The 23,508-nt window shown below is 33.3% G+C and overlaps 1 protein-coding gene across 11 annotated transcripts in view; it reads right to left on the bottom strand.

Annotated features, from left to right (window-relative positions):
• Window positions 1-23,508, bottom strand: part of GRIK2 (glutamate ionotropic receptor kainate type subunit 2) — a 411,583-nt gene that overhangs the window by 156,123 nt on the left and 231,952 nt on the right. For 10 of the 11 annotated variants that reach the window (XR_014582476.1, XM_083831531.1, XM_083831527.1 and 7 more), the window contains one exon: window positions 10,667-10,873. Coding sequence is in view for 10 of the 11 variants with exons in the window: in XM_083831531.1 (XP_083687657.1) it covers window positions 10,667-10,873 (207 nt within the window). In the remaining variant the exon portion in view is untranslated. Of the gene's footprint in view, window positions 1-10,666; window positions 10,874-18,549; window positions 20,217-23,508 lie in introns of those variants that run through there. The other variant, XM_083831525.1, reaches the window with a different exon arrangement.

The following is a 23,508-nucleotide window of genomic DNA, read 5'->3' as shown; positions in this document are numbered from 1 at the left end:
AAGAGAAAAATTTGCAGAGAAGTTCGGTAAGACTATGAATATTTTGTCTGCTTTAAGAGGGAAAAAAAAAAAGAGGCTCAAGCAACAAGAGAAACATAGTTAGTTGCTTGTTAGGGAGACACCTGCTGCTGCTCATTCAACTTGGGACAAATGACATTGGAAATAAAAGGTCAGAGCACTTGAAATTGTGGATTAATGAATTAGCAATTAGAATGAAGGGCATAAAAAGCACACGTGATATTTTCTGGCATATTACAAATTTTCATAATAATTATCCTGTAGACCCCCAGGACAGATTTCAGAAAGAAATGGAATGCTGCTTTCATGAAAATAATAATCACTGGGAGATAATATGAATATTTAGAGCAATAAACATACACATAAAAATACACTACAGGCACTGAACATTTGAGGAATTATTGATACTTTATCCTGAGACAGAATAACTGTAAAGAATTGGAATACTATTTATAAACATTAAATAATATGAATTAGTACCTTTGTTTAAAGAAAAAGTAATGCTGGAAAACCACCAACCAAGCTTAACAAATAAAACTGATGATTACTGGAAATGTAGAGAAGAATGGTTCAGCATAGAACAGTAATGCTTAATCTGCAAGGTAAATAAATGTATACCCAAAAAAAAAAAAAAAGTGCACTCAGAACTGATAGCCTTCAAATGGCTGAAGTGATCAGGATAGGGATAAATTATAAACAAAACATAAGATGTCTGCAAACATGATGACTCAACCCTGGAGGTGTTCAAGGCCAAGCTGGATGGGGCCTTGACCTACCTGATCTAGAGGGTGGCATCCCTGCCTATGGCAGGGAGGTTAGAACTAGATGATCTTTAAGGTCCTTTCCAACCCTAGCCATTCTATGATTCTATGAGCAGATAAGGAAGGACATTGAGTAGCTAGAGCTTATACAGAGAAGAGCAATGAAGCTGGTGAATGGACTAGAAAACAAGAGTTATGCGGAGCAGCTGAGGCAATCAGGGTTGGCTTGTTCTGGAGAAGAGGAGACTGAGGGCTCCTTTGCTCTCCAGGTAGTTATAATCTGGAAGGATGTTGCAGCAAGGATGGTATCAGTCTCTTTTTTCAGGTGACAAGTGATAGGATGCAAGGAAATAGTCTCCAGTTGTGCTGGGGAGGTTTAGATTGGACATTAGGAACAATTTATTCACAGAGAGGGTGCTTAAACACTGGAACAGGCTGCCCAGAAACGTGGCAGACTCCCCATCCCTTGTGGTATTATTTAAGGGACATGGTTTAGTGATAGGACTTGGTCAGGTTGATGGTTGGACTTGGTGATCTTGAAGGTCTTTTCCAACCTAGATGATCTGATGATTCTATGATTAGAAGACTGAAATAGAACCAGTAATATTTTAAGTATATACAGAGAGTATAGAAAAAGGGAATTATGTCATTGCTTTTTAAAAAGAGTGTAAGCAAAAATAGAATAAAATGTTAAGATGTTAAAAAAATCACGTTAAAACTACAGAATAAATAAGTAGGTGTCTAGCTTACTATTTATCTATATTTGCTAGTGCTGCTGGTTCAAGAAACAATACCACAACTGCAGACTCGCCAAACTACTGAGTAGTTACTAGAATATTATCCTTTGAAACACCGCACCCCTAAAGGATCAGAATTCAAATCTTACATTGAATATGACAAAAGCTTTGCGTGATTTATCATGCAACACCTCAGATTTAGTTGCAGCTTTATGCTAGTTTAGACTGAGGATTTGGGGGGGGGGGCGGGGGGGGGGGGAAGTAACCAGTCTGATACAGTTTGTCAAGAAATGTAACCTAATTTTTTAAAACCTAAATTTTGTAAACAGCTTAGACTTCTCTGTAAGTGCTATGCTCAATGTATCCCATGTGAATTTGTGCAAAGAAAGGAGTAATTATTATAAAAGTGTGAAAGCCATATAGTTGAACAGGACATTTTGTAACGAAATCTGTAACATGCAAAGATGACCGGCTAGCTCCAAAATCAAGGCATATTTATAGATTCTGGTGGTGAAAATCATTCCAAGACAGGTCAAATACTATGCTTTCGGCTGAGCTGAGTATCTTCCTCTCAATTATATTCAGAAACATTCAAACTAAAACCCAATGAGTGATTTGTGACTGCTCAGTTTATTATATGTTATATATGGAGATTTCCTCAGTGCAGTAGAAGACATTAAAATATTTCTCTAGAATATCATCAATTTAGATGATGTTTTAACTAAAATTTTAGTTTTCAAAGCAAGTTTTCTTTAGCCTTGCTTCTAGGCCTTGAAACTCCTTTCCTGAAGGAGTCTTCAACACTTTCCACCTTCATTTAAAGAATTCAGATGCCAAGCTTATAAACGTTACATTTTCTACTACACTCACATGATCACTCACTCCCCTTTCTGTCATTAAAGATCCATGTAATTTTTCTTTGCCACTTTTGAGCAGTAGTACTTACGTTCTCTCCGTTTTCTTACATATTTCTCTGAGCCTAAATAGCCTGAACATTCCTTGCCATAAGAAATGAAAAATTACATTTCGTCCATGAAAGTAATTTTTAGTGATGAATAATATTATGCATCATGAAAACACTCGCATAAACAGAAGTCATATATTTTCACTGTATATGTATTTATATATTAGCCTTATTAATCCCATTTTGGAATGTGAAACAAGTAAATGCAAGCTGGCTGGCTGTTTTAATTTTTATGATGAATAGATTTGGTTACATGACAACTAAAAATGGGGAGAAAAAAGTAAGGTTCAATCTAAGAAACAAGATGATTTAAATAAAGAACTTTAAGATAATTTATCTTATGCTATTAGACTACTAAAAATATTTCATCATACTATACAACCAGATGAAAGATGAGAGTTCTATCTAGATGGCTTAAACAATCTATTTAAAGGTACATAAAAACTAAGAACACACACAGAAAAATCTCATTATGAAAGTGCTGCTAGCAAATTTACTATTTACTTTCTTAATGGATAAAGGTTCTCAGCCAGCTGCTTTTTCACAGCTCCTAATACAAACATGGTAGGTAATGGGAATAATGAAAATAAGTAATTAGGAAATAGAATCATTTAGTGACAAAACAGCTATGTCCATTTCATAAATAAGGACAGACATTCAGAAAAAAAAAAAAAGAGTATACTTCAGTAAGAGAGGAATTTATCTAACCACACTTATTGATAGTAATTAATAAATAGTAATGAAAAACAAACAAACAACAACAACAAAAGAGATGAACACACAATGAATGCTGTAGCAAATGCAATAGAAATATAATTTTGTAAAGACAGATTGTAACCTCCCAACTGTTTCCAGCAAGACATAAAGTGTGATCTAACACCAAAAGGCAGATGCCTGGGCACTGGTTCCAGCCCCTTTTTGAACTTTTTACTAAAACATTTTTTATAAACAGTTTAACAGTTTTATAAAACATAAAACTACCTTTTACTAAAACATTTATTTTGGCTTTTTTGTTATTAAGTCTCTCTCTGCCTGTCTTTTTATCTAAGGTACAAGATTTTAATCTGTGTAACTGTATTCAAGATAAAATTGATGTTATGAGGCTGGATGTAAGATGTCAAGTAGGTTCTAAAAATGTGTTTGAAAAAAGGAATTTCACATCAAAATCTTACCTTCTCATTGAGGTACATCTGGAATTGTTATTATTTTAATTATGTAATAACACTGAAAGTAAAGGTAGGTCATATCAGAAATTACTTTTCACGCATATTACATGAGCTGCCCTTGTTTCGTACAAATTCCACAGTTTACCCTCTCAAATGCCATGCTGCTCACAGTTACATTTCATTTTTTTAATGAGATAAAAATAACAAGACTTCCATAGTATTAATACTCTCATCAAATAATTTGACACGCACAGAAGATACCTTAATGGACACCAGTCAAAGATACCCCTTCTCTGAACTTTTGAAAAACCCTATCTAATACGAGAGTTTTAATGTTATCACCAACTCTTTTAAGGAAAATTGTTGAATGTGTATTGTTTCTCTTCCTTCACAGAGTAGCAAAACTGAAAGTGCTAATTTCAAAGAGAAATTAACATATCATGAATTGATTGAAAAATATCTGTCAAAAGAATTTCTAATGAAAAATGTGTTTTTGATAAAAAGTTGTAGTCAGTAAGTTGTCTTTTTTCTTAATTGATTTTTTTTTTAAACTGGGAAACCAAAAAAATATATATTTTGTGATGAATTTATTTCCAAGTTAAATTCTCTGTTGAAATGCAAACAATTTTCACTAATGTTTTCTGTAGAACCAGCAAAACACAAATAAAAATTCAAGGAATACTAATGATGGCCTCATGATTCAAATGGGAATAGGTGATATGGTTACAACAGCTACAAGAGCACAATTAGAAAAAAGCATGCATATAAAATGTTAGGTCAAACCAGTGAGGAACATGGAGCTCAAGAAATGGATTCATATACTTAGAAGACAGAAACAGGGTAGCTGCTACAGGCAAATATACAAAAGAAAGGCCTGAGTACTGTATGCGCAAGAAAGAAAACAAAGGTTGTTTTTCCAAGATATGGTAAGATGTGAATGCAGTCTCTCTGGAAAAGGAAAAAAAGAAAAAAAAAAAGAGGAAAGCACCTAAAATATCCTTTTTAGAGTCCTGAACTTTTATTAGAGTGTTGGTGTTATAAACAGTGGCAAGAATGAAGGAATATAAAAGACAAGTAAAAACTAATAAACTAAGTTTTGGCTACTTTCAATTGAATTTTTGACAGTAAGATAACCAAGACAAAGAGAGAAATCAGAGATGCAGGTTAGATGGAGAAAGATCATTAAAAAAATCTAGATTTTTTTTCAGAGATGTCAGTTAGAATAATTTCTGTGTTATGATACTCTCCTATCTATTTGTATTTTCTGATATATCATTATGTGACCATATTGTTAATTCATACTATGAATGATACTATGAATGAATGGAAAATATCTTAAAGAATCACCATTTCTGGATTGGAACTGATTATTTCATTGCTGTTAATGTGATTGGAATAAACATTCAAAAGACACATTCTAAACTTAAAGACCAAATAGTTTGAACCATGTATTTCAAAGTAAAAAAGTAAAATCTTATAATACTTGTTCACCATTTTTCCATCGATACCAGTTTACCTTCCTTCTCAACAGCAGAGCATGCAAATGTTGCATTCGATTTGCAAGAATGCAAATAATGCATTCTCTGCACAATTTTCACTTTTTGAATCTCCGTGTGCTTCATTCTTCAGTTCCCCTCCCTTTTTTTTTTTCCTAATGCTTGCCCAGCTGATATATGTTTAAACTATGAAAGCTATAATATTTTTAAAGAAATACAAAATGAATGTCAGTTCACAGTTACAAACAGCAACCACAAAGGAAGAGAGCTAACCTACTGTGCCAGCATCCTGAATTTTCCAACTTCAGGTAAATAAGGCAAAACAAGTTTTCAAGGTCACTACTGATATTCTATTCCTGCTGTAATAACTAGATCGTCATGTAAAATATTCTTTTTATTTGAACCAGATGATGAAGAGTAGCAGAACATTCTTTAGGGAAAATCTAGGGCATACTGTGAAAAAATAACTAAATCATTCTGCGAAATACAGGAAGGAGGAGGTAATGTAACATGCTAACATGTTGACAATTTGTAACATTTTGACAAAAAATTATCATTAAATGAAGATGCTACAATCCAGTGATCCTCTGTGGGGAAATATTTTGACAATGGGGTAATAATTATTAATAATAAATATTAATAAATAACATTCAATAAGTAGGAGCATATGAGTAAGTGTCATTAACTTAGGAGAATCCTTCGAGGAAAAAAAAAAAAACAACATACACACCACATACACAGTAGGGGTAAGGTGTTACACATAGCTTTGAAAACATCTCTGGGTATCATGTTTTCACTGATACAACAATGAAGCCAAAAGGAAGATAGAGTGCTGTAAAGACCACTGACAGACTGACAGTACATCAGGTTTTACTGTCCAGCACATGTAATGTTGGTGCAAAACAAAAAACAATGCTCAATCTTTCTTTCTCCAACAGTCTTTAAATCTCTGCTATTGTAAAATTTTGAGATTTTCATTAATGAAGTAAGCATTTCATAATGAAGCTTAACTGTACTGAATTGCTTTGAAAATCTCATTTGATAGACCTTTTGCAAGAAAATTACAAGGAGGAAGACTTTATCAGCCCTTAAGGAGAAGAGGCAAGAAAAGCTCTTTAATCTTTCCTGACAAGGCTCTATGAGGCAGGTTTTGCTGTATATATGAAGAAAAGTAGTATACTACAAGCAATGTGATGAAACTGCATTTGGGGAAGCAAGTAAGAGGGAAAAAAAAAAGATGGAAAAAAAAAATAATTCCTTTGCTCATATAGATTTGTCTTTGTCTTAAGAAGGAAGCAACCAAAAATCTCTATAGTTGCTTATCTGAAGCTTTCATTAACTTCCAAATAGTAATACGAAGGGCTTGACTCTAGTCCTTCAGGAACATAAGTACCTAAAATTACGTGAAAAAAATAGCTAGTAAGAAGTTATTGTAGGAAATAACAAGTAAGAAGTTATTGTAGGCAGATGTCCCCAGGAGCATTTTAAACAGAATTATATAAATATCTGAAAGCTTTCTGTTATGGAAAGAATAAAAGGCCAATAATATTTTTATGGCCACTACTACTGTACTGGCTATTATACTAGCTACTATAAATATAAGCATTTTATATGGAAGTATTTACTGGTATGTAAGATATTGATTAAAAAAAAAATCAAAAGATACTGAAGTGAAACATAAAGCTATGTCTAAAGTTAATTTAAATTAAGTAATGCTTTCCAATTGTCCAACTGCGTAAGTCTTACTTTCCTCCAAGCTGAAAATCCTTCTCTTCTGAGAAACGAAGGGAAGTTCCCATTTAATCCTCACATATAATAAAAGAGCAGTCATGATTTTAAAATTGGACCTTTTCTATAATTATTTATGAATCATAAAAGAACTGCAAGCCTTAAAGACAATTTGCAATGCATACGCTTTGCACTGTAGAAGAACCATTCAAACAAAGGGCCAAGAAAAAGAAAGAAAAAAAAAAGGAGGGTTATTTTTAATGGTATATAATAGTAACAAATTACTTCCAGTGGATTTTTAACTTTCATTTATATCTCTGGGAAAATGTAAGATATTAGTTATTTGCCTGTTTCAGAACCCAACAATAAGAACATTTGGAAGTAACTTTGAAACTGTAAAGTAGACGAACAAAGTAAAGAAAAATTATGTTTTTATTCTATCAGTATCTGTTGTCTACATAATTTGCACACTCACAATATCTATCTCATGTAATATGATACAGTGCCATAACAATTTTTTGGCACCACAGACCAACCTGAAATCTACATAATTTAGATCTAATCTAGTCCAAAACCAGTCCAATAAGTCTATCCTACTTTGAATAAAGTTCTTGAACCAAAGGCAGAAAGTCAGTATGAAGAACACTTCTTTATGAAGAATACATTCATGAAGGATGGAGGTACCTGGATTTTAGCATGCCCTACATCCCACCCTGAATATCTAAAAACTTTCTATTAAATTAAATGGGGGGGGGGGGGGGGGGGGGCAGGAACGAAAAGAAATAATCCCCCATTGAGGCAAAGTAATCAGGAAGTTTAACTGGAGAAAATCCATTTGAAATGTTTTTACATGGAGATCTCATCTATACTTGTTGTCCTAGTATTTCTCTTCTTTTGCACTTATTGAGACCACTATCTTTTCCAAAAATAACTCATTTTCATTGAATTGTCAAAGGATACTAATCACTGAACTCACTGAACTCATTTTTTACTTTCAGTATTTATGATTTATTCAGAAGGAAACTAGTCATTGTTTGGAAACTAACATCAGAATGATGGCACATGAACACTGTAAAAAACAGTGAAAGAAAGGAGAAACACGAGTATACTATAGGAAAAGAGACTGAAAATACACAAAGCTTGATACAAAGTCTTCAGTTTCTGTTCACACTAGAGAATTTCAAGCCTGAGATATACATGATATGCTAATCTCAGTTCTGATGGCATTATCTTTGTTTCACTTACACTGCCCATGCAATTATGTAAAGCAATGAAATGCAGATTCAAGCAGTTTGTTTAAACATTTAGATTCTATTTGATACTTTTTATCTTCTTAAAAATTGTGCATCTTCCTTTCTACACACATTATTCTACACACATAAAGAAATTATCCATCTTTTTGTTGAGTTACAAATGCTTCAAACTACCCTTGTGAACATATCTACTACAGAACAGTACCCCTTCTTTCTGTCTTAAGTGATTGACAGTTCAAATATATATAAAAAAAGATAAAAATAAATTCAAAAAATATTTTTCAAATAGATGTAGGTATTATGCTACTCTGACAACTCTGTCTTTGCTCTGTTATTTTTTTTTTCTCTACTTATTCATTTAGAAACTCAGGTTGAAATATGTATACAGAATCATTTTACCTTTCCAAATGAAATAAAAATTGAGTTCATTAATTCACTTTGTACAAAAGAAAACCTCTTTGGCACTTTAATAAATATGCTCTAAATAAAAAAATAATAATAAAAAAAGACTGAAAAACTAAGCTGATATGTAAAGTAATCAAATACAAAAATCAAATGTAGTAACTATATGGAATTCTCTAAATACTTGTGAATCAGTTCTCAGGTCTGAAGTGTTTCTTCCTAATAAAATGTATCAAAAACATGTACTGATGAACAGAAGGAGTATGCATGCATGAGTAATATGCATTTAATCAAACAGATTAGAAGATAAAAATGGATAAAAATACAGAAATTAAAAAGAAAATTTTAACTACTGAGAAATTGAGAGATTAGCAGAAGTCTATTACAACAGATTTTTTTCTTCTGAAGAACAGCTCTTTTACAATTTTTAGTTTAAAATTAAGAACCTTTACAATATATTACCTATTAGTTCAAAGAAAATAAAAGTTAGAAATTGAAGGGTTTTTATTGGGAAGTCTCAAAATAGCATGGGTGGCTCGACTTCCTAACCTCGCTATGATCCAGGCTAAAAGTTAGACCACATCTTCCATGACAGCATTTCAATGGGCAAAATGCATTTTAAGATTAGTTTAGTTTCAGCCTAGGGGAAAGTGGGACACGTTCCATTCTATGTTATCAAGAGGAAAGGATCAGGAAAGCTCCTGGCCTACATATTTCACTGCTGCAACTTCTTCAAATATGTTTTATTTCAAGATTACCTTAATGAAAAGGTTAGGAGGCTACACTAGCACTTGTTCAAGAAAACTATAGGTCTGAGTAACAAAAGCATAGCAAAATGATTTTTTTCTGAGCTTCTGAAGACTTATATAAGAAATACTTCCTCACTACTCATCCCAGTCCCATCAGAAAATTAGTTTCAAATGATGATACTACCTAATAGCCATCAAATCTAATAGCTATGCATGCCTGTGCATTTATACGTGTGAAATTACATATAGAGATGAAGATAGTCTAGCTAAAGATGTCTATTATGTACAATACATACACATATTTAAAGATAATATAACTATAACACTCCCACGCGTTCATCTTAAAAGTGTGAAGCTAGGCGTAATCAACATCTGCTGCAACAACAATAACAAAAACAAACAAAAAAAAAGATTATTGTGTAGTAGGAAAGTACAAAGACAAAAACCCTTCTAATAAACGTGAATATTTTGATTAGCACATGTTCTGCCCATCTGCTGAAATCTTACAGTAATTGGAGTGGGATTAGTGAATATTTTTCTTCATGCCATCGTTAGGAAGTTTCACTTGAATTAGCTATGAAGTAATCTCCCCTTCTTCCTACTTTAAATGATACTGATGTGTCAAACACGTTTTATCTCAAGTTCTTTGATCAAATATCTCTGTATTAAGCAATTCACTCAAATAAATACTAAAAGGCACAATGACATAATTAATAAAAAAAAAATGAAATTCAAACAAACTGAATTCAACTGGCATGACCAACTGGGAAAGCATGTTTTGAAGGACAAAAAGTAATGCCTGGCCTAAGTAATTGTAATGGTATTTGCTCTGACACTGTTTGCATTACTTTGCTGCTTCAGTATATGTTGAGATTTCTGTCTTACTGCTTGCACTTTATTGCTTATGTTTCAAGAAAGATGTTCCTATTTTTTTTGCATATCAAATAATTTATGCGTTAAAAATGGATACACAAAAACTTCTCTAAGACAAAGTCTCAGATCCACGATCAGAAAAGGCCTGACTTCTACTGATTAATGAAGACTATATTCTGTCACTAAATAAATAAATAAATAAAACAGATACATGTTCTCAGAAAGAAATTCTGAATAATATCTATTCTTTATTTTGACTTAGGCATATGCCATGGAAGAGCTAAAGCAGTTTGGCAGGAAACAAATATTGTCTATAGACAAAATAGAGATGCAGAATAGACTTGGTTTAACAGAATTTGGAGGAAATAATCATTGATGTGGATCTTGCATTATTCTTTTAAACATCTGCATTTTCCAAGACAGTACTATTCAAATGGCATTATCGTAAAATGTTTCACAATTTGTATAGATATAATTGAAATGTAAATGGAGAGTAGAAAGCTTCCAAAATTAACTTACATGATCGATTAGCTCACGAACCATTCCATTCCACTGTCCGCTGGCATCTTCCTGGGCTCCATATTTTCCATCCTCCACCAGTCTAATCTCATAGGAAAATCCAAGGATAGTAGACAGCTCCCTTAGGAGGTCAATGCAATAACCTTCAAATCGATCATTTCCATACAAAGGTTTATCTGACTTCTTGAACATTACATATGGCTCTTCCTGTAAAAATTAAGAAATCAGAACAAATATTGAATGCCCCCCATACCTTTTTTTTTTTATTATTAACCTAAATTAGTACACTATCATGATAACCCTCCCTGTAAAACGAATTAAATGAAAAGTAGAATAATCTTAGTTTTTGGTTATATGTCTCCTCAACAAGTTACATATGTTATATGAGTTAATACATACGTTATATACAAGTTAATATCAAACACTATTTGGATGGACATAGTAAGCCTCTTACAATGCATTAAAAATGTTATTAGCAACTGAATAAAAACATTTTAATTTAAACCCAAAATATCAATCAAACACTTTAAGTATCTGGTTTTACACTTTTCTTGACATGAGCTCTTAACTATTTTCTTAATGTTTTCTTAGGCAAGGTATAGAAAACTGACAGGGAGAAAAAAGTCAAAGTACCTGCTTTCTGTTGCCTCAAGTCATAGCCTGCCATTTTCAAGATTGTGGCAAAACCAGACACAAGTTAACTCAAAAAGCAAATTCTTTGATATGTATTCCATGAAAACTGAATTTAATTTCTTTAGACATTATATTCCTATGTTTAATTTAGGATTTGATGTGACTTTTCTACATAAAGTGATATGGAAATAGGACAGTAAGCAATTTAAAATAACCAGCAGAATATTTATAATTATGGGAAGAAATTTAACATTTAGGAAAATGTAGGGTTTTTCCATCTGCTTGTTGATATAAGATAACCATCCTTAAACACAAAGCTGAAAGGAAAAGTACACAGAACAAATGGTAGTGTTTTCCACTATAATATGGTAACAATCTTCGATTTCTATTTGTAGGGTTGAACACATGACTCAGTCTGTCCTCATGCTTTAGAGAGGCTTTTTCATTTTGTACAATAATAAAAAATAAGCACCAAAGAAGGTAAGATTAATGGTAGTAGATTCAATTACTGCACCAGATACAAGTCTCAATGAATAATCGGATAAACTCTCCAGGGTAACTTAACAAAATTCATACCGCCCTATATCTCCACATCAGCATTCAGTGGGGTTAAAGGCACTTCATTCTACAGACATCTGACAGCTTTAATAAGGATCTGTCAGCATCGTTGATGTAAACCTCTATCTTGAGGAGTCCCATGATTTACACTTTTTTATCTGCATGAAACTGGAACTTTGGCATGTAAGATTTCACCCAAAATGCAAGGGAGAAAGCATGGATATCATTTGCTCTCAGAATAAATGTGTTCAGAAGATATGTGTTCCTATGCTGCCTCTTACTTTTTCTTTTTTTTTTCAAAAAAAAAAAAACACTACTGAATGAAGACTTTGCTGGGATTCTATTGTTACATATTTCTATTGAAATTAATAAGGTTAGGACCTGATTTTAGAAATGTACACCAGTGATATTCATACGGTTAGCAAGGAATCTAACATAAAATAAATTGTCCAAAGAAACAACTATAATATGATGACGGAAACTTATCAAACAACAGATAGGCAAATGACTCCAGTAGAGCTCTTCTAGATGTAGTTCTGACAAGAATGAAGACCTGACTGAAAATATGACAGCTGAAAGCAATTTAAGTGACAAGGATCATGGAATAGATCTTCACAGAGCAGACAGAGTGACAGAACAAAACCTATGTATGAAAACAGTTGCTAATATACTCAGATAATTGATATGGAATATTCCATAGAAGACAGCTATAAGGAAAACAGTTTTTCAGGTGAAATGAGGATTCTTTAAAGAAAGCCCAGTATGGGCCAAGCAGAAGCTATGCTAAGACAAAATACAGAAAGTGTAGAAAAAGGAGCAACAAAACTCAGCTGTGAATTCTTCGCTGAGCATGAAATGCAGAAAAAGTATGAAAGAAGTGAAATGTAAATGATAAAAAGCAACATTCTAGAAACAAGGATTAAAAAAAAAAAAAAAAGTCTAGGAACTAGTTCATCTGTTGCCCAACAAGAAGAGAAAAACATGAAATGACATTACTAAGATGATCAAACAATTTGATGATCTTCCTGTGCCTGTTTTCCCTGAAAAGGTTATGGTTGACCAGGTAATTTATAGAATTAACATTAGAAACACAATAAGAAGAGCTTAGACTAAAATAGGAAAAGATAACTTCAGAGAGTCCTTTAATATTAAATATTTTCTGGAATCTTTGTATTAAATAATGTCATTTTTAGAAAAATGTTATTTTAATCTTAGGTGTATTATAAAGCTATTCCTTTTGTGTAAAGCTAAGAAACTATGGAGAAGGAAAGAAGCTAAGGAAAGTCATCACATCATATTATACACAAAGTCATGCCATTCTTCCTAAAAATACGAACAAAATTTGTCTGCCTGGAAATGTGCACTTCATTAAAATAGATTCATTATCAATCTGGAAAGTAGTAATACATAATATTCCTGTCTAGAGTAAAGTTAAATATTTCCACTTGTTGTCTTGTTTTCAAAGAGGAAACATGTTAATTGGATGTGCATTCACACCGTAACGGGGACAAAATCAGAATTCAAAATGATAAATTTCAGAAAATAAGAGTAATTAAAAATACAGTGTCATTCAAAAGGAATTAATGAATAATTTCAGATGAATAACAAATTGCATGAATTCAGGAGGAAAAGAGCTGATTACGTTGCAATTCTACAAAATTAAGTTCTAGATATTATAGGGGATCACACACTAGGCATTGTCAACAATGTCACACTATCAACTGAGAAAAGACCAAACTGATCTGCTTGGATCTGCTTTGAGAGGGTATTTGGACTAGAGGACCTATAAAGGATATTTCCCATTAAAATTGATCTTTTTAAAATTTATTTTTGACACTATGAATGTTTGAGTTGCTGTACTGCATCCAGTTTTGAATACTGCACTTCAATAGAAACATCAACCAAGATCTACAAAAAATGATGAGGAATGACTAACAGAATGAAGTGTGTTTTGATTATTATTTAAGGAAGAATATACTGATAGAATATACTGATGGGGGAGTCAACACATACAACGTGTTTACAAAGAGGAATCAGAAAAGTTATTTTCTGTATATGGGACAAAAGTAATGTCCTTACACCCTGACAAACGAAATCAGGTTAGATATTAAGAGAAACTTTATAATGGTAAGTACGATTAAGTGCCACACTAGGTTATCTAAGAATTTGGATGGTGTTGCTGTGTTGCTAGGAAAAAAAAAAAAAAAAACAGCTACCTGAGAAACTGTTTTTACTGTGGAAAGAAAATCCTTCATCCAATAAACGAAACACTAACAATTAAAAAGCTGTCTATTTCAGATGTGAAGTTCTGTGGTTTTGGAGTGTTCAAAATGTCTTCTATTTCTTTACCAATATAGTATTAGTATATATAATATACCATAATATACTATAATACACTATTAACTAGTTAATTAACTACATATTAGTTATATTAGTTATACAATATTATATATTGTATAATATATTATATATATTAGTATATTATATATACTAGTTAATAGTATATTATATATAGTAATACTATATATAATATACGTATATACTATTACTATTATATACTATTAGTATATTGGTAAAGAAATCAACCAACCAGTATACCAACTTCAAATATATCTACTTCAAATAAATACTTCAAATATGAGTATTCTCATACTCAATAAAATTATTAGCTACACTTTAAATTTTAACATTTATAACTGAAGATGTAAAAAACCTCAGACGTGTGCTTCCCAAACAGAACAGCCAAACAGAACAGCTTTTGTAGGCAATATGAAGTTCCTATCTAGCTTGGAATGCTCATGTACACAGACCCTAGACATTTGCTCTCTGAATTGCTCAGATGTTTACTGTCACACATCCCCCAGTCTACCTGGAATCAATTTTCTTGACAATAGTTTTGTTTCTATCTCCTATTCAATGCAATCCTGTATTACATGGAGTAGAATTTAAATTTGTGTGATATCAGGGAGGCAGTATAATTGTCAATGCGTATTTTTTATGTCTCTTTTACTCAGGAAGGACAGATGGATTTTCTTCACTGACCCATCCAGCTCATCCATATATTCTTGCATATTTTCCTGCAACATCATTACAGTAATCCTCAGTCACTTTATATTCTGCTGACGCTGTTTTACACTTCATGAAAAATAATAATAATGTTGTAACACTTTCTAGAATTAAGGGTTCCAAGTCCATATTCTTTGATTATCCTTTACTCTGACTAGCTTGGGTAAGGGTTGCAATAGTCTCTATGCTACTATTTAATAATTATAATACTCTGTTATGGAAAAAAGCTTTTGATGAGAAGTATCACCAATGAGTCATATTAACACTCTCTTAATACTTTCACAATCCTTATGTTATTCCTGTACTTAATGGCTCTGGCTGTTTTCCTTATAGAGTCTTCCACTGTCCAAAATATCTGATTTTTTGTCTTCACAGATTTTACTTGCAATGCAATACAATTCCTCATTTAGCTTTCACAGGATTCAACTCTGATTTATCAGAAAATGTTTTGGGGGAGATTCACGTACAATAGCTCTTATGACCCCCAAAGTTTCCTCAGGTTCTTCTCTTTCTCCACTGGCAATATACAATGCACATTCCAAATACTGAATATAGTATTTATTTATTTTGGACAATTCCATGCAAAGATCTGCTTTATTTGTTCAATTTTTAATTATATATTACAGACAAATATTGGTTGTCACTCATGAAAGTGCCTATGCACTAAATATATGATCACCATAGTTTCTTGGTGGATTATCACTTCCACGGAATTTTTTCACAAGGACAATTATCATCCATTAGGTAGACAGAGTATTTAAGCTGACTACTTTTCAAAGACCAGCAACTGTTTCATACTTACTTTAAACTTGTTCTCAATGTAATGTTCTCAATCAGCTCCTGAAAACATGAGCCCCAAAATATACACCATATCACAAAATGAGTTGGTTAGACTTGGTTGCTGTATGTTTAAAAATATTATTTAAAATCATAGAATCATTAAGGTTGTAATAGACCTCCAAGATCATCTGGTCCAACCATCCCCCTACCACCGGTATCATCCACTTAGGGACCCAAGTCCCTAAGTACCACATCCAACCTCTCCTTAAACACCCCCCGGGAACTGTGATTCCACAACCTCCCTGGGCAACCCATTCCGATGCCTAACTACTCTTTCTAAGAAATTTCTCGTAACTTGAGACCTGAACCTCCCCTGGTGCAACTTGAGGCCATTCCCTCTTGTCCTAATGCTAGTTATCTGCTAGGCGACCCCCAGCTCCTCACATCTTCTCAGCAGTTTCAATTAAGATTAATAAATACAATCTTTTAACTGGACACATCTCCCAGGAAAGAGGAAAAAACAAACAAACAAACAAAACCACCCTTCCTGTTAGCACCTTTATTATTGATTGAAATACTTGAAGCAAAAGCCATTGAATAAGCTCTGCATAGGTGCTCTGAGAAAGATTCTTGAATAAATTCTCAAGCAGAGGCAATGTTTACAGAAAATGTGCCTACTCTGAATTCACTTAGGCTATACAAAAGGTTTTCTATCATGTATTTCTATCAAGGATGCTTGTCCTGAAATGAGAGTAACCAAAGTGAGAGTTAATAGCTGCACTTTCAAAACAACACTTTTCATCATCCAAATTATTCTTGCTTCTAGTTTAACTTATTCTTGATGTGCAAAATTGAACATGGAAAACAACACTGAAGAATACTGAGAACGGAATAATTCAAAGAAAAAAAAATGCAAAAGTTTGAGAATAAAAAGCCAATAGCCTGAAATCTCTGAAAAAGCACTGATAATGAAGAATTCCTCATCTCCTTCATAAAAGACAAAAGAAAGGATGCTGGGTAAAAAAAATTGCACACTGGTAAAATGTAAAATAAATTAGGCAGCTATTTGACACTGCATGATTTATTTCATTATGGTTGCTAAGTGAATAGTTCTTTGATGGAGTTTGAATTAAATAAAAACTCAAAGGATCACATATATATTCATACATCTTATTTTACAGTTGTATCCTTCATAGTCTTTATTATAAATAGTTTTCTAAGAAGAGCGAGAAATGGAAAGGGTGTTATTTCAATGCCAACAAGGAGAGACGCATACAACAGTATCCCTCCCTGTGTGTATGTGCTCAGAAATATGCAGTATACTCCTCCAGCTTTCAGCACATACCTCTATCACCAAACTATTAAGTTTAGTCTAAAACCAAACACTAGTTTTGTTTCAGCTGGTTATATTTTATTGTGATAGCTTTTTCTCTGGAGGGAAAGGCTTCATGCAACCAGTTCCTTTTAAAATAGAAGGGTTTAAAAAGAACAAAAGCAAATAACCAGAAACTTTGATTCTTCACAGGAGATAAACTGTCAGTATCTCTAGCACTCAGGACAACAGAATAACAAGATAACCCTCTGGAGTTTATTAGAAATTTTACATATATTGCAAATGCATTATCTTCAGTGCTAAGCATCCACATTGCACTTGAAGGAGACAGCCACATACGCGTTTCGTAGTCTGAAATCTTCAGTTTTGCTAATTAACTATATATACATGAACTTCACTTACCTGGATAATGCAATCACCTTTTTATACATAGGTGGCTGTACCTATTCCATCTGTATAACTCAGGTGAACAATTTTGGAAAAAAAAAAATCAGCCCTACAGAAAACATTCTGTGTTGCAAAGAATGTTCTTGCATATGCCACAAACACGGCTATCACTAGTTCTCTCAATAACATTGCAACACCATTATATTGTTATGCCAGTTAGATTTCAACATGTGAATATTATAAATAAGGCTTCCTAGAGTGAGCTGTCTTTATGATTTCATAAGCAAATTTCTGCCAAGTTATCTGGCTTCTTCGAGTTTATCATGTGCATATTTGTGACAATGACCACAGAGCAAGAATGCATACCACGTGTGACCAGAATACCTTGAGTTTGTTTGGAAAACATTAGTGTACGTTACGATAATGGTATTTTTAAAGGATGTTAAAAAAAAAAAAAAAAGAAAAAAAAAGGAAATTAGCCAACCAGTCACTGTAGAGGAGTTATTCAACTAGTTAAGAAACAGTGGCCGTGATTATCAAAAACAGCGTAACTTGACTTCTTTCCTACTCATGGGGACCTTATGTGGAATGCAAGTTCAATCATGCAGAAAAGAATGCTGCATTTTAAAAATCACTATGTCAAAGGAAATAAAGAAAGGTACCAATATGTATGTCAACAACTGTTCAGCCTAAAGCATAAGAAAATCTAACTCATTTGGAAAGAGATTTCTGAAAGTTAGGAAAGTTAGAAAATATTTTTGGAGCAATTTTCTTCTGAAAAAAAATCAACATGAAGTACTTACACAGCAGGATAGAATCTTTCCATAAATCTTATTCTGTATCTTTAAAGTCAGATTAATATAATTGCGATATTCTGCAGAAGTCTGCAGATTTTAGAGGATCTTAAGAGTTTTATTCTGAGATCATTCTAGTCCAGTGAAAGAATGTAAATAAAATACAGTAAATTCTACTGACTCAAGAAGTGATATAATGCAAAGTGATTTTGTTTCATTAAAAGCTGGTTTATGTCTAGCTGAAAAGATATCTAGTTTATGTGGCCTTTATCTCAGTACAAAAAAAAAAAAAAAGTAACTGTGAAAGCAGCTGACTAGTACCTAGTCCAGTGAATAAAAAAGAACTAAGCACTTGTCCAGTACAAAACACAATGAGAAGGAAATTAATCAGGTCTAAAAGGATACAAGGTAGAAAAAAATACTTTATTAAAAAGTTAGTAATGATAATTTCCAAGATAAACAAAATAGAATTGGAATCAAGACCACAGGCCTGGCAGGAAGCTATGCATTCCCAGAATAGTACAATTTCTTGTTTTGACTCTTAAAAAAAAGACCAAAATAGCCAAAATACTTGTATTCCTTGCTCATACATCATATTAATTGCATGGCTCTTGGTCAACATTGTAAATTAGAGGATGAGAGACCATATATACGTACATGTCACCAAGTGGTACTATACATGTCTAAGTAATAGAAAGTAAAATCAGACTTTTGTAATCAGAATAGACTCCAATCTGAATGAAATATAAAGTACACTGGCACAATCAATACTAAAATGTTCCAAAATAAGCAAACAATAATAATTAAAAAAATATATCCAAACTCAAAACTACTATATCACATTCAATTTACAGATAAATAATTGATTACAGAATTAAAAATTGGTGCTAATGTAAATTGTTATAACTTCATTACTTACTTCACACATAAACCGATAAAAGGCCTTAAAGTGAACACCCTTAAAGTGAACTTTTGCAAAATAATTTGATACCACACCGAAATTGATCTTGTGTCTTTCTTATCTACTTAGGTGATGGTTGAATGCAAAGCTTAACCTTCTTTAATTGTTACTACATAAAATTTTGCAATGAAATTAACACAAAATTGAATTCATTAAAATCTGACTGGATAAAATTTGTCTGTAATCAAGTAATCCAGTACAACATTTCTGGGTATCCACACAGTATATATTTGATTTCAGTAAGTAACAAGAACAAGATACCATACAGAAAAAAAGATTGTGGTGGGGCTGTAAGATGGACTCAAGCAAATAGTGTATATTTTAATAGTTCTTCCTTTAAACTTTGAGAAATTATAATGAAAATCATAGCTTTAAGAAAGAAATTTACCCTGAGAAGCCGTGTTGTGAGCACTTATTAATTTTATCAACAGGTCAGCTTACTGTACAACTTTAAGATCAAAGAAGTTATTTAGTGAATCGTAAGAGTAAGATATCTTCAAGAGAAATTGATATAGAAGACCCAATAGGTACTGAATGTGGGAATGCAGATAAACTAGCAAAGGCAAGTAATCATTTTTTTTTTAGAAAAATTACTGCAAATTACACTAAATAGAACTATTGCAAATAAAGATGTGATCGCAGGGCAGAGTAAAGTAGCATGTAGATTAGAAATTATATCTATAAACAGAAAATAAATCCTTGAAAATATTTAGTATTTAAAAAAAAAAAAAAGTTACACATTTATTCAAGAATTATATGGCCCCCAGATAACTGCTCTTTTCATGTTAACCTTCTGTTTCCACATATTTTTGATGTACAAAGAGGTTGTGGAGGCTTTTGAAAATATCCAGTGATCATCTGGCAACCTATTCTAGATGTCCCTCCTTGAGCAGAGGGGTTGGACCAGAGGGCCCTTCCAACTTCAACCATTCCACGATTCTGTGATATTTTGCTTTATTGATAAGATGCAGTCCTCCTGGCTGTGTGGTGAATTTCAGCCACAGTGATTATTTTCAGTGACAGTGAAGTCAAAATAATCTGCAGAAGACAAGTATTTGTCATATACTACAATCCAAGGGGTTACCACCCTTCTGGATGCAAAAAGAGAAGATTACATCAAGGTGTAGAGAGATTACATAAAGCCTTCATTTGGTATAAATTTTCTTCTGATGTCCAAAAGTTTCAAATGTATTAAAGGCCAGATTACATGACCAAAATGTTTCCTTCTGACTTTATGTGCTGTCTCCATGAATATAAACAATTGCTTTTCCCATAATAATTGTCTAAATTGCATCATTTCTATGATACTAAGTACACTATCTTCAAAGACTTTTTTTTCATTACAACTATCAATGTAACAACTTCTCCATAATGTAACTTCATGTGTTCTACTTGCAAAACTTCATCGTATTCGTTTTTAATGAGTATGTTGCATCACAGACTTAAAGCTTCCCTACACAATAAAAGATTATTGCCTTATGTTTCTACATGTTGAATTAATACTGTAGCTTTACAGACTTGTTTTAGTATTTAAAATGCACAACTAACACTCGAATGAAATCCCACTTATTCTATCCAAATGTAGGAGTGGAAAAAAATTACTGATAGAATTTTTTTATATTTGATTGTTTTGCTCTCTACGCTTTCATTTCAAACAAATTTGTACAAGAAAGGCTTACTTGATTTGTTCCAGTGGGTTGTATTATATTTCAACTCTAAAGATACTACTAGAAATTATGACAATAAATAAAATGTTTCAAATTATACTAATTTTATTTTTTAGGGATAGATATCAAATCTATAGGTTGTTCTTTAATACTTTCAACATGGACATATGTATTTTTAAAGAATCCAGGGCTTTATGTATTAATATCTGTATTGGAAAAAAAAATGATGATGATGAAAAGAGAAAGGACATCTTCAAAATCTGCCACTGTTAGAACAGTGAATTTGAATCATTAGCTTCTCCTCACCAGGGAGACTAGAGTTAAAAGACTGCCATACCTAATTAACATTTCTGTCGGATGTAAGGAATACACAATAGGCTTTCACAGTTGGCAGTCAAAATTCAAATGGGAGAGATGAAGCAATCCACTAGCTACAATCAATGCAATAAATTACTAAGACATTAGTCATTTGAGGCAGGATATTCTAATCAAGAAACTATTACAAAAAAAGAAAACAGTATTCTTCCTCCACTATACTATCTATTATAGAAATACACTATGAATATCCTTATTTCAAATCCTTTAGGATACTTCCTAGCGTGACCTTTTGGGTCATGAAACACATAGTCAAAAATTACTGCCTGTAGAAATGAAGCCATAGTTGTTCTTTTCTGCAGTTTCACTCCTCATTTTGTCAGACTTCCTACATAAAAATAGTTTTCTTTATTCTCATAAAATTCACTTTTAACTTTGGCCAGACTTGAAATTAATTCAACTACATCCCAGAAAATTGTACTAAGTTTCCATTCCAGTAAAGTAAAATGGGTACAAATAGATTCCCATTTCAAGCAAATTTACTTCATTCAATAAATCACAGAATGTGAAATCATTAAACTGTTGCAACACTGCAAACTCTACTAACATTTTTTTTCAGCTGAATCATACTGTCTTCATGATACAAAAAGAATATCAAAGACATTATTAGTTCTTATTGTAATGGAAAGCAAAACATTATTTTCTTATAATGTATCTTCGAATTTCAAAAGACTGGAAAAAAAAAAAAAGAATAGGTGTTAAAAACTGATCCTTGCAGCTATCTAACAGTATATTTTTATTGCTAACATTTTAGCAGAAAGTAATTGAAGCATCAGAGAATTATTGAAAAAAAGTTGTTTGGGATGATGCTGTAAACTTGGAATCCACAGAAAGTACTTCTCAGTCATTATCCTGAGATTCGCCATCCTACATGGCCATCCTATGTTCTGTCTGCAACCAGCCATGAGGAAAATAGCTTTGCTGACCATTTTATATGAAGTCAAACTTACTTTAACTTGTGCCAATGGTACTACATTTATTCATTACACTTACTAACATCAACTATTTTTCCTTTTACGTATGAAATACAAACAAGAACTGTGGCCAAGCATATCTCTAAATAACCTGAAAGTCTGTAGGCACCAAAGGTTATTAAAAGTACACAGACATTACGTTGGATCTCAGGACAAGGATATTGTTCAACCTAACCTTTTTTGTATTTCGAGCACATATAATATACATATACGCTTTACTTTTCAGCTACATCTTCAAGAATTCAGTCAGTTTTACAGTCTGCACTAGTGGCTGAAGACAGAAGGGTGGAATTGAGGCAGGGATGGAAGTAAGTTCAAGAGAGAGAGGGTATAGACAGAGGATTTTGAGACAGGTGTGGGAGAGACAAATAGACACGTTACAGAATCACAGAAGAGTAGTTAGCAGTGACATTGTGAGCCTGGTGAGCTAAACTACCCCTGGCTGTTGTTTTTTTTTTTCACAGAATCACATATTAATCTAGGTTGGAAGAGACCTCCAAGATCACCTAGTCCAACCTCTGACCTAACACTAACAAATCCTCCACTAAACCATATCACTAAAGGCTACATCTAAACGTCTCATAAAGACCTCCAGGGATGGCGACTCAACCACCTCCCTGGGCAGCCCATTCCAATGCCTAACAACCCTTTCAGTAAAGAAGTTCTTCCTAATATCCAACCTAAACCTCCCCTGGTTTAGCCCATTCCCCCTCGTCCTGTCACCAGGCACGTGGGAGAATAGACCAACCCCCACCTCTCTACAGCCTCCTTTAAGGTATCTATAGAGTGTGATAAGGTCTCCCCTGAGCCTTCTCTTCTCCAGCCTGAACAATCCCAGCTCCTCCAGCTGCTCCTCATAAGACTTGGTCTCCAGACCCCTCACCAGCTTTGTTGCCCTTCTCTGGACTCTCTCGAGCACCTCCATGTCCTTCTTGTAGCGAGGGGCCCAAAACTCAACACAGTACTCAAGGTGCGGCCTCACCAGAGCCAAGTACAGGGGGACAATCACTTCCCTAGACCTGCTGGCCAAACTATTTCTTATACAAGCCAGGATGCTCTTGGCCTTCTTGGCCACCTGAGCACACTGCTGGCTCATATTCAGCCAACTATCAACCAGTACTCCCAGGTCCTTCTCTGCCAGGCAGCTTTCTAACCACTCATCTCCCAGCCTGTAGCTCTGCTTGGGGTTGTTGCGCCCCAGGTGCAGGACCCGGCACTTGGCCTTGTTGAACTTCATACAGTTGGCCTCAGCCCATCAGCCCAGCCTATCCAGATCCTCCTGCAGAGCCTTCCTACCCTCGAGCAGATCAACAC

Source organism: Anser anser (assembly GCF_964211835.1).
Source record: "Anser anser genome assembly, chromosome: 3".
In the NCBI taxonomy this organism is placed as follows: Eukaryota; Metazoa; Chordata; class Aves; order Anseriformes; family Anatidae; genus Anser; species Anser anser.
The sequence above is the reverse complement of the archived record's forward strand: the minus strand, read 5'-3'. Positions and strand labels throughout refer to the sequence as shown.